Below are 17,683 nucleotides of genomic sequence, written 5' to 3' on the forward strand. Positions count from 1 at the left end.
CCCTAATTCATCCTCACCCAACTGGTCAAAAAGTACAAACTTCCAGTTATAAGATAAACACATACTGTGGATGTAATATACAACATGATGACTCTAGTTAACACTGCTGTGTGATATGTTTGAAAGTTGCTAAGAGAATAGATCCTAAAAGGTCCCATCATAAGGAAAAAATCATTTTTGTAACCATATGAGGTGATGTGTGTTAACTAAACTTTGTGACAATCATTTTGTAATATATATATATGTATGTATGTCAAGTCATTATGTTGTCCACCTTAAACTTACACAGTGTTGTATGTCAATTATATCTCAATAAAACTGGGTGAAAACGGAAAAATCCCTACTCCATCCTTAACATTAAGTCAGTACATAACTTTTTAAAGAAATGTAAATTGCTTGGTATAAATATTACTTCTGTTGCTAATCATTGGCAGATTTATAATCAAGAGTGGTGCTGGAGTTCTCAATTTTTCATTCTGACCAGAAATACTTGAGAGCATTCTCAGAAATACAAATGCCTACGATTCACCTTTAAAGAGTCAGCTGATAGTGGAGAAGTAGAGGAGAGGAAAACCTAATATTTTTAAAAGCATACCAGTCACGAACATGTGGTCATGAATGGAAACTACTGCTGAAGTGAAAAGAAAGCTGACCTTGCCATCAAATGTCCTAATTTCAAAATTTGACCCTGAAGCTTACTATGTGGTCTTGGGCTAGTCACTCCACCCCTCTGAGGTTCAGTTTTCTTATCTATAAAAATAAGGAAGCATAAAAATATCATCTTGAAATTAGATTTTTAGTTCAAAAAATTCACAATTCTAAATGATTCACCCAAATCTTTTTAAAGTGGTTTGGTCTGGGAGAGACTGAGGGAGAAATATGCAAAAAAAATGTGGTGGAAAAAACTGTGCTTTTTATTTTATTCTTTTTTCATATTCTTTGATATTTTATAATATTAGAATAGTCAATGCAAATGTATACAAAATATAAAATATGATTATGAAGGTAAGTCTTCAACAAAAAATGCATGCAATCAAGTTTCATGTTGGACTTCCCTGGTGGTCCAGTAGTTAAGAATCCACCTCCAGTGCAGGGGATATGGGTTTGATTCCTGGTCTGGGAAGACTTCACATGCTGTGGGGCGACTAAACCTATGCACCACAACTCCTGAAGCCCATGTGCTCTAGAGCCCATGCTCCGCAACAAGATAAGCCACTGCAATCAGAAGCCCATGCGTTGCAACTGGACATTAGCCTCTGCTCACCACAACTAGGGAACGCCCATACAGCAACGAAGACCCAGGGCAGCCAGAAATGAATAAATTTATTTTCTTTAATAAAAAAGTCATGTCCCCATGTGTGCCCATGCTTAGGTGATGAACTTTAAATTATTGTGTTGCGTGTGTTCATCTAGTCACGTCCAACTCTTTGTGACTCCGTGGACTACAGCACAGCAGGCTTCCCTGTCCCTCACCGTCTCCTGGAGTTTGCCCAAGTTCATGTTCATTTAAATTCTTAATGTATCTTAAATATCATTCCATTTATATTTTCTTTTAAAAGATTGAAATCTATAATTGTCTACTAATAAAAATTATCCTTGGATCTCTTCTTGGCCTTTTGGCTAAAATCAAGTGTAAAAATTACCCTTGGAGATTTGGGGTGAAAAAATTACCTAAGTAATATCTATAAGTAAAATTCAATAAATGTACTAGAACTATACCTTGTGAAAGGGTTCAATAAATATTTATCAAGTATCACACAACTATACACACTTTACTTATGTCTTCTTTCTCTTCTCAGAAACGAACCCAGAGGCTGACCTCTTCGATGATGTTATTACCTTCATAAGAGGAGGAACCAGAAAATACGCAACTGAACTGAAAGAGAAACTTCTCAGAGGAGCCAGAATGATCAATGTGACTGACTTTGTAAATTGGGCCGCTTCCTTAAATCATGCTCCGGTGCTCATAAGCCAAAAAGTAAGAAATACTTATTTTCAAATAGAAGATTTTGTCATTTTTCTGACTAAATGTAACTTCATCTGAAAGGCATGTGAATATCAAAGTCACTCACTCACACCCCATCCCTGAAAGCAGCATGGCATAGAAGAAAGGTGGGGAAAGGGCATCAGACCCTCGCAGTCTCTGTTCCTCACTAGATGTGTCATATTTTCTGACTTCTGCAATGCTGAGTTCTACAGGGCTCCATGTGTACTTTAAGACTTAGTATGATTGCTTATATAGAGACTATAGCACAGATTGGTACAAAATAGTTGCCCAGAAATTGTCAGTTCCCTTCCAACTGAGCTGGTTGTTCCTTGCCTTGAAGTGACATCATACCACCCTTTTCAACATAGGAGAATCATATTTATCAAGGGCCTGTGTGAAAAAAAGTTCATAAGTCCTCAGAAAGTAAGACCAAGGATGAGAAATTCTCATGGTTAGGAAATCCTTTCCTTTTTGTTTCTTGATCATAATAGTCTTCAGTTTATAAACCTTTTGGGACTTTACAGTCTGGTGCATATTCCTAAGGGGGGAAAAATGGCATTATAACTATTAATAAAAAATATAACTGTCAATGTTATTTAGCCTCATCATTCTCTCCCCAAACTAACTAAAAAAGTATATGTTTTCCTTTACTGCTTATTTTCTTCCTGATATTGTTAGAAAGTATTTTTCCTACTTTCTTCTATGAAAGTGAAAAGTAAAAGTTGTAGTTGCTCAGTCCTGACTCTTTGCAGCCCCATGGACTGTAACCCACTAGTCTTCTCTGTCCATGGAATTCTCCAGGTAAGAATACTTGTGTGGCTAGCCATTCCCTTCTCCAGGGAATCTTCCCAACCCAGGAATCAAACCCAGGTCTCCTGCTTTGAAGGCGGATTCTTTACTGTCTGAGCGCTTTTTCCCTGTCAGTTTCACAATTGTCTTCCCTCGGGTCAAATTTATCTTTGATTGACCCATACTTCCATTTTATTAACTCGAGCTACAAACATGTTGACATTTTTGATAGGACTAGTTATTGGAGAATTGGGTTTCTTCATTCTTCATTACTGTCTTTAAAGGGAGTTAAACCACCAAAGCTACCTCATTTATGTGATTGAGAAACTCAGAAACTGCAAAATTATGATGGAAATCTATGAAAATCTAGCCAGTTGTAAATGTGCAAACACATCCATGAAAGACTTCAAATATTTTGTTCAAAAGCTAGGATAAAGAGAAGAAAAAAGCTAACCAAAATTAAAATCAGAAGAGTTCACTCTTATTTTGTCATATTTAAATAATATTTATACTCATTATCTTGAACTCAGTGAAATAAATCTGTCAGAAGATCTTAAACAGGAAAATAATTGGTTGAGAATTCTCTGGTGGTCTAGTAGGTTAGAATGCTGTACTCTCACTGCCAAGGGTCTACATCTGATCTCTGGTGTGGGAACTAAGATCCCACAAGCCGAGTGGCCAAACAAACAAAAGAATTGATTTAAGTAGAAGTTTACATTCAGTTCATGCATTCATTCGTGCTCAGTCATGTCTGACTCTGTGACCCTATGGACTGTAGTCCACCAGACTCCACTGTCCATGGAATTATCCAGGCAAGAATACTGCAACAAGTTGCCATTTCCTCCTCCAGGGGATCTTCCCAACCCAGGGATCAAACCTGTCTCTTGTGTCTCCTACATTGGCAGATCAAGTCTTTCCCACTGTGCTACCTGTGAAGCCCTTACATTCAGATGGACATCTAAAGTGACTTGTCTTCTCATCTCTACAAAAAAAGTTCAACTGTTCTTGTATGGATCCAAGATTGTTCTCTGAGGAGGTCTTAATAATAATTTATCATATTCTGTTACTGTTGTTGTTCAGTCACTAAGTCATGTCCAATTCTTTGCAACCCCATGGACTGCAGCATACCACGCTCCCCTGTCCTCCATTATCTCCCGGAATTTGCTCAGTTTCATGTCCATTGAGTCAGTGATGCTATCCAACCATCTCATCTTCTACCACTCGCTTCTCCTTCTACTTTCAATCTTTTCTAGCATCAGGATCTTTCCCAATGAGTTGGCTGATCACATTAGATGTCCAAAGTATTAGAGTTACAACATCAGTCCTTCCAGTGAATATTCAGGACTGATTTCCTTCAGGATTGACTGGTTTGATTTCCTTGCTCTCCAAGGGAGTTTCAAGAGTCTTGTCCAGCACCACAGTTCAAAAGCATCAATTTTTCAACACTCAGCCTTCTTTATGGTCCAGCTCTCATATCCATACATGACTGCTGGAAAAACCATAGCTTTGACTCTATGGACATTTTTTGGTAAAGTGATGTCTCTGCTTTTTAATATGCTGTCTAGGTTTGTCATAGCTTTCCTTCCAAAGAGCAAGTGTCTTTTAATTTCATGGCTGCAGTCACCATCTGCAGTGATTTTGGAGCCCGAGAAAAGAAAATCTGTCACTGCTTCCACTTTTCTCCCTTCTACTTGCCATTAAGTGACAGGACCAGATGCCATAATCTTAGTTTTTTTCATATTGAGTTTCAAGCCAGCTTTCTTACTCTCCGTTTTCACTCTCATCAAGAGACTCTTTTAATTCCTCTTCACATTCTGCCATTAGAGTGGTATCATCTGTATATCTGAGGTTGCTGATATTCCCTCTGGCAGTCTTGATTCCAGCTTGTGAGTCATCCAGTCTGGTATTTTACAACATGTACTCTGCATATAAGTTAAATAAGCAGGGTGACACTATACAGTCTTGTCATACTCCTTTACAATATTGAACCAGTCCATTGTTCCATGTCCACTTCTAACTGTTGCTTCTTGACAGGCATACGGGTTTCTCAGGAGACAGGTAAGGTGGTCTGGTACTGCCAGTTCTTTAAGAATTTTCCAGTTTGTTGTGATCCACACAAAGGCTTTACATAGTCAAAGAAGCAGAAGGAGATGTTTTTCTGGAACTCCCTTGCTTTCTACATGATCAAACAAGTGTTAGCAATTTGATCTCTGGTTCCTCTGCCTCTTTGAAATCCAACTTGCACATCTGGAAGTTCTCACTCCATGTACTACTGAAGCCTGGCTTGAAGGATTTTGAGCATAGCCTTGCTAGCATGTGAGATGAGAGCAATTGCACAGTAGTTTGAACATTTTTTTGTACTACCCTTCTTTGGGTTTGAAATGAAAACTGACCTTTTCTACTCCTGTGGCCACTGCTGTGTTTTCCAATTTTGCTGACATATTGAGTGCAGCACTTTAACAGCATCATCTTTGGGATTTTAAATAGTTCAGCTGGAATTCCATCATCTCCAATGGCTTTGTTCGTAGTAATGCTTCCTAAGGCCTACTTGACATCACACTCCAGAATGTCCTAGAGCTGCTGCTTTTTTTAAATCTCAAGTCAATAAAGTACCTGCTGAAGACTTACTACTGAATTTACTAGAATTATTCAAAGACCTTCATCAGCTCTGTCAGCTCAGTACTACTGGCTGGATGCAAAATACAGTTTATTCTATTTTTAAGGACAACTATTGACTCCCATATTTTTAGACTAGTAGGCATTTCATCTTCCTGATGGCTCAGTTGGTAAAGAATCCACCTGCAATGTGGGAGACCTGGATTCGATCCCTGGGTTGGGAAGATCCCCTGGAGAAGAGAAAAGCTACCCACTCTGGTATTCTGGCCTGGAATATTCCATGGACTGTATAGTTCATGGGGTCGCAAAGAGTCAGACATGACTGAGTGACTTTCACTTTCACTCAGGCATTGTATCTAAAATATCTGTATGTTTCTTTCTTCAAGAATTGGAAGCTTGGATTTTTCATATTAATGTTCTCCCTGAGAAAAAGTCAACCATAGTGAGTCCACCATGAAACATTTCTTAAATTCATCTTATTATAGAAGAAATTCAGAAAATAGTAAAATAATATGAACTCTTTGACTCTATATGGCTTTTAAACCTCTAAAGAGACTTGAGATAAAGCTTAATTTAATCTTGAAATAGATTCCAAGTTATTTTGCTCTTATAAATGTAAGGTCCTTTGGTTAACTGGCATTTCCATGAGATAATTGAACAATCTATAGTCATGGATTTATTCTTTGGTAATTGAAGCATTCTATTGTCTGTGTATTATGACATGTCCAACTACTGGGATGACCATAATAAAACAATTGGCCTTTCTAGTCAATTATGAAAAAAATGGAAAAACCCCTCCCTACCCATATTAAACTGGTTTATATTTAATTCACTGTAGCAATCTACATCAATTATCTAGGTATTTATGTTGCAAATAGTTTCTCTTGGAGAAAACATGAGAAAGTTACATCAGTCTAAATTAAAAGCTGCTTAAATATATTGCTGAGATTTTCTAAGCAAAGCACTTGGTTTTATTTATATTTATTTTCCACACTAAAGTAACTATGACCATGCTATATTGGGTATAATACTGTGACTTTGATTACCCTTTTGTTTGTGTGTGCTTCAGCAGACCCCAGATCACTTCTTGAGGAGTGTCTTGGCCCAGCCCAAGAATTGTCCTTCAGCCCTTCTCTGAGGAGGAGATAAGCTAGGTCACCCTTCCAGTACTGGTTTTGTCATAGTCTTCAGCTTTCATGAAAATATACTATTCCCATTTCCCGCTTACCTGAATGTTAACATAAATGGCCCTACATTTTGCCTCAATAGAATACCTGAATTTTGGTTTCTTTAGCTTATTGACACAAACTAGTTATTAAAATGTCAGCTGAGTGAAATTACATTTAGTAAGGATTGCCTGAGAGATATAAAGTTTATGATTTCCTCTAGAGCAGTAGTAGTAGAGATGAATCAGTATAGGTAGCATATAGCATATTGACTTCCTGCAGAGTTTTATTTTTGCATTATAAAAACGAATTTATGCTTGCTTTATTTACTGAAAGGATATTAGATAATACAACATCCTCTTTATGAGAAATCATGGGAGATATTACTCTTCATTCTCAGTGTCAAGGATCATTTTGTTTCTCTTGAGAATCAAGTGAGCTTTTCTTACATGCATGTAATTTAAAATTCAGTTGTCTTATTCAACTTGCTAGAATTTATGACTCACTTCATGCACTGATGGGTCCTCCTGCATGACTTTTGTGCATTTTTGTTGCTTTTGCCTTCATCTTGCCTTCGCCATGCATTCTCAATTCTCCTTTCCCTCATTTCCCTCAGCAGCTCTTATCCACCCGCATATCAAGTTCTATCAAGCTCTTTCTGGAGCAACTTTGAGTAAGAATGAATTAATTGATCTACCATTTTTATCATGCAACTCTTAGAACGATGCACCAGATGTTAAAAAAACATCAGAAGAATTTTAAAGAGCTGTGGTACCAGCGTTCTACACTATAGTCATTACAGTTATAGTGACGTCATCCCTAACTCCCTTGTATAGCAGTTTAAAACAACACTTTTTCAACACACTACATTTGGTTCATATAGTTGCATTAAGTGGACATCAAGAAACTTAAGTGTAGTTAATATCAAACTGTGTTGTGAATTCATTGTATTTTAGCATGTCACATGATAGATTACATCTACTGAAAATTCATAAATTTTATGAATTAGCAGTAGGATTCAGATTTTCACTATGACATCTTTACTTGGGAGAAAGAAACTTCTACTGAAAATGGTAGAAAGAGAACAGTTAGCCAGTATGAGAGAACAATGAAAACTGTTTTTTTACTTAACAGAAGGCCAAAGTTCATCAAGGGGGAAAAAGTGTGGCTCTTAAAGCAAACTTCAAGAAGTGCATTTTCACTGTTTTTTGTCTTCTTTTGGGATTCTTGACTCCAGGGGTTCCTCTAAAACTATTTACCATTGCATGTCCTTCCTTTTTATCTCTTTGAACACTGTTTATGAATTTCATCCAAACTGTATTTTGGATGTGCCCCTCTAATCCTGTATCTTCAGTTATCTGGCCTTGACTTTCCTTTGAAGGGTAAAAACAAGATGGATTTCTTTTCTTGAAAATCAAAATAACGCCACCACATACTTATGCTGTTTGTGCTAATGTGGCAACACTGTTAAGAGGTTTCTTTCTTCCAACTGAATATGTCAGAGTTGGAATCTGAATCCTATGTGCTAATTCATAGAAGACTCTACTGAGGGACAGTTGTGGGGACTTTGTAGGAGTTCTTGATGTGTTCAGGATATGAGCCTATTCTAACAGTGTTACAGACGTCTTCTTTCACTGCAGGACTCTCACCCTCCAGTGGCATTCTTTTTTGTTAGTTTGTTTTTATTGGCTGTGCCATGTGGCATGTGGGGATCTTTGTTCCCCCATCAGGGATCAAACCTGCATTTCCTGCAGTAGAAGTTCAGACCACCAGGGAAGTCCCTTTTTTAGTTTTTTATTTTATTTTTTATTAACTTATTTTGGGCTGTGTCAAGTCTCAGTTGCAGCATGCAGGAACTTTCATTCTGGCATTCGGGCTTCTCTGTAACTGAGGCACAAAAGCCCCATGGCATGTGGAATCTTAGTTCCCTGACCAGATATCCAACTCATATCTTCCACATTACCAGGGATTCTGTCAGAGTAGCTTGAGGCTTGAGGTGATTTTATTTTCTTCCAAAGAAAATACATATTTATATTTAAAAAGCTTCTGGGGTACTGACCCAGGATTATGTTTAAACTGGCTGCAGTCTTTGCCAGGGCTTCCTCAGTTCCAATTCCTGCTTACTTCTGGGGCTCTAGTCCTTGAGTCTCAACCGAAAACACAATTTGTTTACTTTTGTTGTTTCTGAATTCCAATCTTTTTCCCAGCCCAGTAACATACTGCCCTACCTCTTAGCTCCTCTTCCTGATTTAGGAAATGTATCAAGGGGACTGTTAACCCAAAAGTACTGATCTCACCTCACTGAATTTCCACCACCTCCCTGGTCTTAGCTTAGTCATTTTTTGTTATCTTGTTAGTTCTCTGGGGTCTTCAAGTGGATTTTTAAACTTCACTTTTATTTACTTGTTCAGCTTTTCTCATTGTCCTCAGAAAAAGGATTGGTTAACATTATTTAATCTATCATTACTCTTCTGCAGGAATTTGTGATATATTTTTTAATCTCATCTTTCTTGAGTCTTTAGATTCTAATTTCTTCTAAATTTTGCTATCTCATTTCAAAGTACTAAGCCACCAAAGGGTCTCATTTGCGACCCTATGGACTGTAGCCTGACAGGCTCCTCAGTCCATGGGATTCTCCAGGCAAGATTACTGGAGTGGGTTGCCATGCCCTCCTCCAGGGAATCTTCCAAATCCAGGGATTGAACCCAAGTCTCATGTCTCCTGCATTGGCAGGTGGGTTCTTTACCTCTAGTGCCACCTGGGAAGCCTATATATGGTTTATATAGATTTATAAAACATAACTCTATATATTCCATATGTGTTATATATGTAACAGTACTGTAAGAATTTTTTTTTAATTCTGCACTATATTACTAAAGTAGTCTTTTTGTCTTTACACCCTCAAATCTCAACTTCATAGTCATTTTCTCAGGAAAGCTTTTCCAAACTTCCCTGATTCAATTGTGGCAACTGTGTATCTTACTTCAGGAATTTAAGGGTACAAAATAAATCACTTTGCTTCATTTATTTAAGTAGAATTAAATTTGACATTTCCACCCTTCCTTGCTGCTGGAAAATTCATCCGTCATTCATTTGCTGGATGGGTTCAGGGTGGTTCTTGTTTGTCCAGATGTTTCGCTTTGGTAAATAAGGATAGGATATATAAGTATTTAGTCCATTGTGGTCACCCTGATGACCTCATGGTTCAAGTTTACAAGTTTACTTGACATCAATGGTTTCAAACGTTCCATGCCAAGATTGTGCATTGGAGACATTGACAAATCTGTAGCCTGGTCCCTGATAGCCACCTTCCCTAGGGGCCCTTCAAAGATTTCACTTGCCAAAACAGCTGTTAGAGATCTAGTTATGGTTCCTGCTACTTGAAGTATATGCTAACTCTATCCCCTTCCTGGACTGGAGGCAAGCTCTCCCTCAAAGGTAATAAGAAATTTGTTTTTAGAGACATTCTGGACTTGGCTTCACACATAAACCTCTTCTTAGACAAGAGATCGCAAGCACTTGTCTACCTTCTGGAAAGGGGAGACAGACAAAGAGCAGCAAAAAGGATTCACAATAAATATGTCACTAAATTATCCTGCAGTATCAGTCTCCTTTCCTCAGTAATGGGCTTCCCTGGTGGCTCAGACAGTAAAGAATCCACCTGCAATGCAGAAGACCCAGGTTTGATCCATGGGTCGGGAAGACCCCCCCAGAGAAGAAAATGGCAACCCACTCCAGTATTCTTGCCTGGACAGAGGAGCCTGGCAGGCTACAGTCCATGGGGGTCACACAGAGTCGGACATGACTGAGTGACTAACACACTTTATCTCTATAATGGGATCTCCATGGTTACAGAGATCATGGCTACTTTTGATCACTAGTATAGGCTTAAAAACTAACATCATGTTGTTGTCAGTCACTCAGTTGTGTCCAACTCTTTGCGACCCCATCGACCATTGCCTGTCATGCTCCTCCATCCATGGGATTTTCCAGGCAAGAATACTGGAGTGGGTTGCCATTTACTTCTCCAGGGGATCTACCCAACCAGGGATTGAACCCAGGTTTCCCGCATTGCAGGCAGGCTCTTTACCATCTGAGCCACCAGGTCTTAAAAGCTAACATTATAGCTGACAATAGTAATCATTCAATAAGCCTTTGTTGAATTAATGAATCAAAGAATAAATAATTTAGTCAAAAATATTACATAAACTAAAATATTAGTCAGTAGGAAAAGACCTAAAATTAAACGTTTTTCTCTCTTGCAGCTAGTTCCGATATATGATCTGATTCCAGTGAAAATGAAAGATGCACACCTCAAGAAACAAAATTTGGAAAGAGCCATTGAAGACTACATCAATGAATTCAGTGTAAGAAAATGCCAACCGTGCCAAAATGGAGGGACTGTGGTTCTGCTGGACGGAGAATGTGTGTGTTCCTGCCCAAAAGAGTTCAAGGGAGTTGCCTGTGAAATAAAAAAAATAGAAAATTTATAAAGGTGAGAACAACCTCTTAAACATCATTAAGGACAAAAATATGCATTTGGGAACTATTTAATTTGAAAGCTAGTTCTTCAGTTAATTTGCACTAAGCTTCTAGATTAGCCATATAAACAAAGGATAAAAATGGAATGAATAGTGGAAATGGACAAATCAGCCTTTATGTGTCATTTAGCACACAGTTAACCTCTACCTCTTCCTCTAAATAGAGCTATAGACAATAAATTGTAATGATCGCGTTACTTTTTTAGTTATAAAAATTTTACATAAAGGGAAAAGTTTACAGAAGTCTAACAAACATCCAGAAACTCACCATGTGAATATATGTGTGTGTATATGTAAATATATATATACAATAAATACTTCAGAACCCCTTTATAAGAAAAATAATCACAGATACAATAGAGTACTTTGTACCACATCATCTCCCTGCAAAAAGCCCAAGTTGATTCTTGTCTCCCACACAACTCAGATACAGTTACTGTCTTCTTCTTCCTGTTTTATTGATATAGAATTGATGTACAGCACTGTATGAATTTGAGTATAGCATAATTATTTGACTTACATTTCACTTACCAGATTATCACAGTAAGTTAGGTGAACACCCATCATCTCATCTATTAATACAAGATTAAAGAATTAGAAAAAAAATATGTTTTCCTTATGATGAGAACTCAGGATTTTCTCCATTAACAACTTGCATATAATGTGTAGCAGTATTAATTATATTTACCATGTTGTACCTTATATCCCGAGGTCCTCCCTGTAGCTCAAAAGGTAAAGAAGCTGCCTGCAATGCAGGAGACCTGGATTCGATCCATGGGTCAGGAAGATCCCCTGGAGAAGGAAATGGAAACCCAAAGTAGTTATTTATCTTCTAATCGGAAATTTTTACCTTTTTGACCATCTTCATTCAATTTCCCCTCTTCTTATCCCCATCTTCTGGTCACCACAAATGTGATCTCTTTCCCTATGTGTTTGTTTGTTTATTTGGTTGGTTTTGAAGTGTGCTGCTGCTGCTAAGTCGCTTCAGTTGTGTCCGACTCTGTGCAACCCCATAGAGAGCAGCCCACCAGGCCCCGCCGTCCCTGGGATTCTCTAGGCAAGAACACTGGAGTGGGTTGCCATTTCCTCCTCCAATGGTTTTGAAGTATAATCAACCTATAACGCTATGTTAGTTCTTGTTACACAACATAGTTATTCGATATTTCTATAAGTTTCAAAAGAATCACCATGATACGTCTAGTTATCATCAGTCACCATACAAAGATTAAATAGTTATTGACTGCATCCCTTACACTGTACATTCTGTACCCCTGACTCATGCTTTGTACTCCTTAATCTCCCTCACCTATTCCTCGCCTTCTTTTACCCTCCTCCCCTTACAGTCACTTTCATTAAGTTAGGAGTATTTCCTTCTGGTCCATATTTTTCACTTTTTCCAAATACATCTGTGCCAATGGGAAAATATCCAATGTTGTTTGGGATGGTTTTTTAATTTATATACATGGTGTTCACTGAATTTTAATTTTTTAATTTTAACTTTCCTATCCTCCCTGGTGGCTCAGATGGTAGAGTTGGCCTGCAATGCAGGAGACTCAGGTTCGATCCCTGGGTTGGGAAGATTCCCCTGGAGAAGGAAATGTCAACCACTCCAGTAATCTTGCCTGGAGAATCCCATGGAAAGAGAAGTCTGGAGGGCTCCAGATGAAGAAAACTGAGATTCTTCACTTTTTACAGCTAATCATCTGAAATTATATTTCAATATTTTGCTTTCTTCAAGGAGGAACGACTTTAGCCATCTTTCTAAAACTGAGGATTTACTAGGTCTTTCATTCTGGTAGAATTAATTAGAATCCTAATAGATAAGTAAGATTTAGCTCAACTGTTAATTATCACAAGATTAGCTAGTTAGATTAATTTCTTTTGAAAATCATAACTTACTTTTTTATTGAACAAGCAGTTCCCTACAACAAAATGTCTGAAACAATTATTCAGTTTCCTCAAAGATTTCACGGCCTCAAGTTTATCATTCAACCATACTTTCAACCAAGGTCCATCTAGTCAAAGCTACGGTTTTTCCAGTAGTCATGTATGGATGCGAGAGTTGGACTATAAAGAAAGCTGAGCACCAAAGAATTGATGCTTTTGAACTGTGGTGTTGGAGAAGACTCTTGAGAATCCCTTGGACTACAGGGAGAACCCACCAGTCCATCCTAAAGGAAATCAGTCCTGAATATTCATTGGAAGGACTGATGCTGAAGTTGAAACTCCAATACTTTTGGCCACCTGATGCAAAGAACTGACTCATTTGAAAAGATCCTGATGATGGGAAAGATTGAAAGTGGGAGGAGAAGGGGATGAAAGAGGATAAGATAGTTGGATGGCATCACTGACTCAATAGACATGAGTTTGAGTAAGCTCCGAGAGTTGGTGATGGACAGGGAGGCTGGCGTGCTGCAGTCCATGGAGTCACAAAGAGTCGGACACGACTGAACTGACAGAAATTTTTTTTTGTATTTACAAAGAAAATTTAAAAATTGTCATATTACAAGTGTCTTTTGCCCTTCTTAGCAAACACAGAAACTCAGGAATATGCTAACAATATACATGTTAATATTTCTCAGAAATTTTAGTATAACTGATTTACCCTATGTACTAACTCTGTCTCTCACCTATCTAAAGTGTCAATCCTATGTTCTGTATTCCAAGCAGCATTTGTAGCAAAAAATTCATACTCAGGACCTCTGTTTTCTACCTGTTTCTCTATATGTGGAATATTCTTCAGCTTTCTGTAATTTCTTCAGCTCCATCTTCTAATTTTTCAGTTATTTTTTTTCAGCTGCATATAGACTATATCCTATAACCAATGAGCATTTTCTCAAATTTATTTTAATTATAAACTAATTATAATTAATTATAAATAAATTTAATTTCTATTTTTTTTTTTAAGTCTGTTTTTTTCTTTCCTGGCCTACTGGATGTTTCCCATTTCTATTTCTTTGAACATGCTGGAGGTGGTTTAGTCACTAAACTGTGTCCAACTCTTGTGACCCCATAGCCTGCCAGGCTCCTCTGTCCATAGGATTTTCCAAGAATACTGGAGTGGGTTGTCATTTCCTTCTCCAGAGGATCTTCCCGACCCAGGGCTCAAACCTGGATCTCCTGCATTGCAAGCAGAATCTTTACCTACTGAGCTATCAGGGAAGCCCTTTGAACATGCTAAACATGTTCATATAAAAGTCTCTCTCAGATTGACCTAGGATATATAGTTTCTACACGTACTCATTCTCATGGCATTTTTTTCTTCCTTGAGTATTAATAGTTTTTTTATCTCAGGCCTAGTCTTCAGTGAAATTTGTTTCCTGTGGGAACCTTGTATATTCTGGCTAGAGATGGTAATCCTAGGGTTGTTTGTCTCTCGGGATATCCTGTTGTTTTTATCACTTTGCGCCAGTTTTTCATGTAAATTTCTTGATTTGGATTCTACATTTTGTATTCATGGACAATGACAATCAAGGTCCCTCCTCCTATATAAATCACATGCTTGAAAACACTAGTGTCTTCTGGCTGACTTTTCACACCTGACCATGAGTTCCTCACTGAGACTCTAGACCACAGGGAAACCTTTCTTGCTGACTCTTTCCTTCATGGAAGCGCTTCTCGGCATCCAGTTTTCCACAGAACGTTCCGTTCCACATTTCCACATACACTGAACTGACCCCCACCATGAGGCTGAAAACCTTAGGACGCCATCTTTCTTTTTGCATACTATTTTCTTAGGGTGGAAGACTCTGCAATTTTATCCTCCTTAAACTAATCCAACCTCCCTCTCCTTATGTGTTTCTACTTCTCCCAGACCAATGGCTCTCAATCTAGTTGTTAATTGTATCAATATTAACCTGATATTAACCTATTAGCTTTTTTAAAGGGCAAAATAGAAATATAACAAAACAGATATCCACCCCCAAACCAGTTAAACTGGAACCTGTGTGGTGGATCCTGGGTTGCCATGGTTCTTTTTTTCTTCTTTCTCCCCCTCTCTACCTTTGCTTTTCTTTCTCTCTTCTTTTAAATCCTCTGGTTATTCTAATCTATTTAGCCAAGGTTAAAAACCTCTATTCTGGACCCAGGTCAATTAACACCTCTGATGAGATCTCCTCCAGCATCTCCAGGCATCCGTTCTCTATCTATGTGCTGAGCACATCCCCCCTGCTCTTTTAGCACTAATCACATTTACTCTCCCAACACCAGATGAACATCCCCTCTAGTTTGGAAATGCATCTTATATCTTAAACCTCACTGTCTTCCCAGCACCTGAACAGTATCTGGTATATCATAGTTCAACAGGATAAAAGGATGAGTAAATGGATGGGTGGATTGACCCAACACTGAAGCTCTATTAATCATTAAGATTTGATAATCCTTTTGTTTTTCTCTAGGATTGCAGTTGAAAAAAAAAGTAGAGTTGTTGGTTTCCCTGGGATCATATGGAAAGAAAAACACCAGCACCTTCCAGAGATAGTTCTTGCTGCCAAATGAAAAGCAACATGCTTCATGAAAATCCTACCAACCTCTGAAGTCTCTCTCTTAAATCCACAATGCTTCTTTTTCTCCTTCAATTCCCATGATGTTTCCATTTGTTATTCCCTAATGAGGAGAGTCAGCAGTGAGGTACGCCAGGACTTCTTTCCCACACAGCTAATGCCAATCTCTGGCTAGCAAAACAAAATTGAATTAAAAAGAGAATGTTGGTTTAAAAGACTTTAAAGTAATTGTCACAGTTCTTCATATGATGAGTATGTTCTGCCAGTTCCATTACCATGAGTCTGAACCATGCAATTTTGCTCTTGTGTACATTCCTGTGTCTTGTTCAGTCATTCGTGAATACGAGCACGCATTCATTCTGCAAATACTTGCCGAACACCTACCACAAGCACCGAACTCTGCTTTTTAAGTCTTAGCTTTGTGATTTAACTCTACACCTCCAGAGGAAAACATGTATTTGTAACCAAAAACCATTAACTTAAATCATATGAAATTGTCTCTATTCAGTCATATTTTACCAAAAACAAAACAAAACCCAGGAATTTCATATGGCCAAACTTAATATGTAGCCTTACATAATTCTATGTAAGATAAGTCAACCTACATAATAAGCTAATCAACAGAGCTGATTGTACACTTTTATTCATTAGATAGCATGGTGCTTAAGATCTGAGAGTTTTTGAAAAGGTCTGACAATCCTTAAATAAAAAGAAAGAGGAGAAGAAGGAAAAGGAGGAGCAGAAGGAGAAAAAAAGAAGAGGGCTCAAACTACAAGGGAAAAATGCAAACTCAAAATTGATAAATTTTTAATTAAATGTCAAGAATTAAATGTCAATTTAATTATTAAAATGCTAATTTATAATTAATAAATAAATTTAATTAAATGTCAATTCTCATGTATTCACTAATTTTTATTCTTTTTATTAATAAACTTTTCACACTTTTGTAAATAAATTTAAGTTCGTTTTTCTCACTTAACAGAAATTTTCAAGAATGTACATGATTGTTGAGAGATCACAATACAAATAATTTTAAAAGCAAATTTTTTCACTGCTTCATTTATTGTTTAATTGGAGGATAATCAACACAATGTTGTGTTCATTTCTGCCATACATCGACATGAATCAGCCATTGATATACATACGCCCCTTCCCTCTTGAACCTCCCTCCCACCCCTCTAGGTTGTCACACAGCACCAAATTGAGCTCCCTGCATTATATAGCAAATTCCCACTGACTATCTATTTTCCATATGGTAATGTCTATGTTTCAATGCTACTCTCTCAATTTGTCCACCCTCTCCTTCCCGCACTTTGACCAAAGCCTGTTCTCTATGTGTGTCTCTCTATTGCTATTCTGCAAATAGGTTCGTCAGTACTATTTTCCTAGATCCCATATATATGCATTAATATAAGATATTTGTCTTTCTCTTTTTGACTTACTTCACTCTGTGTAACAGGCTCTAGATTCACCCACCTCACTAGAACTGACTCAAAGTCATCCTTCTCTACGGCTGAGTAATATTCCATTGTATATGTTTACAACTTCTTTGTCCATTTGTCTCTCAAGGGACATCTAGGTTGTTTCCATGTCCTGGCTATTGTAAACAGTGCTGCAATGAACATTGCAGTACATGTGTCTTTTAGTATTGTGGTTTTCTCAAGGTATATGCCCAGTAGTGGGATTGCTGGGTCCTATGGTAGTTTAATTCCTAGTTTTTAAAGAAATCTCTGCACTGTTCTCCACAGTGGCTGTATCATTTTCATTCCCACCAACAGTTCAAGAGGGTCTTATTTTCTCCACATCCTCTCCAGAATTTATTGTCTGTGGAGTTTTTTGATGATGGCCGTTCTCACCAGTGTGAGGTGATACCTCATTGCATCTCTCTAATAATAAGCTATATTGAGCATTTTGTCATGTGTTCATTGGCCATCTGTATGCCTTCTTTGGATGTCTGTTTAGGTTTTCTGTCCATTTTTTGATTGAGTTGTTTGGTTTTTTGATATTGAACTGCATGAGCTGTTTGTATATTTTGGAGATTAATACTTTGTCAGCGGCTTTATTTGCAATTAATTTCTCCCA

The 17,683-nt window shown here is 37.7% G+C and overlaps 1 protein-coding gene across 1 annotated transcript in view; it reads left to right on the plus strand.

The window, feature by feature from the left end:
• The window catches only part of C9 (complement C9), a 67,168-nt gene extending 50,681 nt beyond the window's left edge, over nucleotides 1-16,487 (plus strand). The window contains exons 9-11 of the mRNA XM_061393663.1: nucleotides 1,800-1,978; nucleotides 10,824-11,053; nucleotides 15,497-16,487. Coding sequence (XP_061249647.1) covers nucleotides 1,800-1,978; nucleotides 10,824-11,051 — 407 coding nt within the window. The 3' untranslated portion in view covers nucleotides 11,052-11,053; nucleotides 15,497-16,487. The remainder of the gene's footprint in view (nucleotides 1-1,799; nucleotides 1,979-10,823; nucleotides 11,054-15,496) is intronic.
• Nucleotides 16,488-17,683: the final 1,196 nt, after the last annotated feature.

This window comes from Bos javanicus, chromosome 20, assembly GCF_032452875.1.
Source record: "Bos javanicus breed banteng chromosome 20, ARS-OSU_banteng_1.0, whole genome shotgun sequence".
Taxonomy (NCBI): domain Eukaryota; kingdom Metazoa; phylum Chordata; class Mammalia; order Artiodactyla; family Bovidae; genus Bos; species Bos javanicus.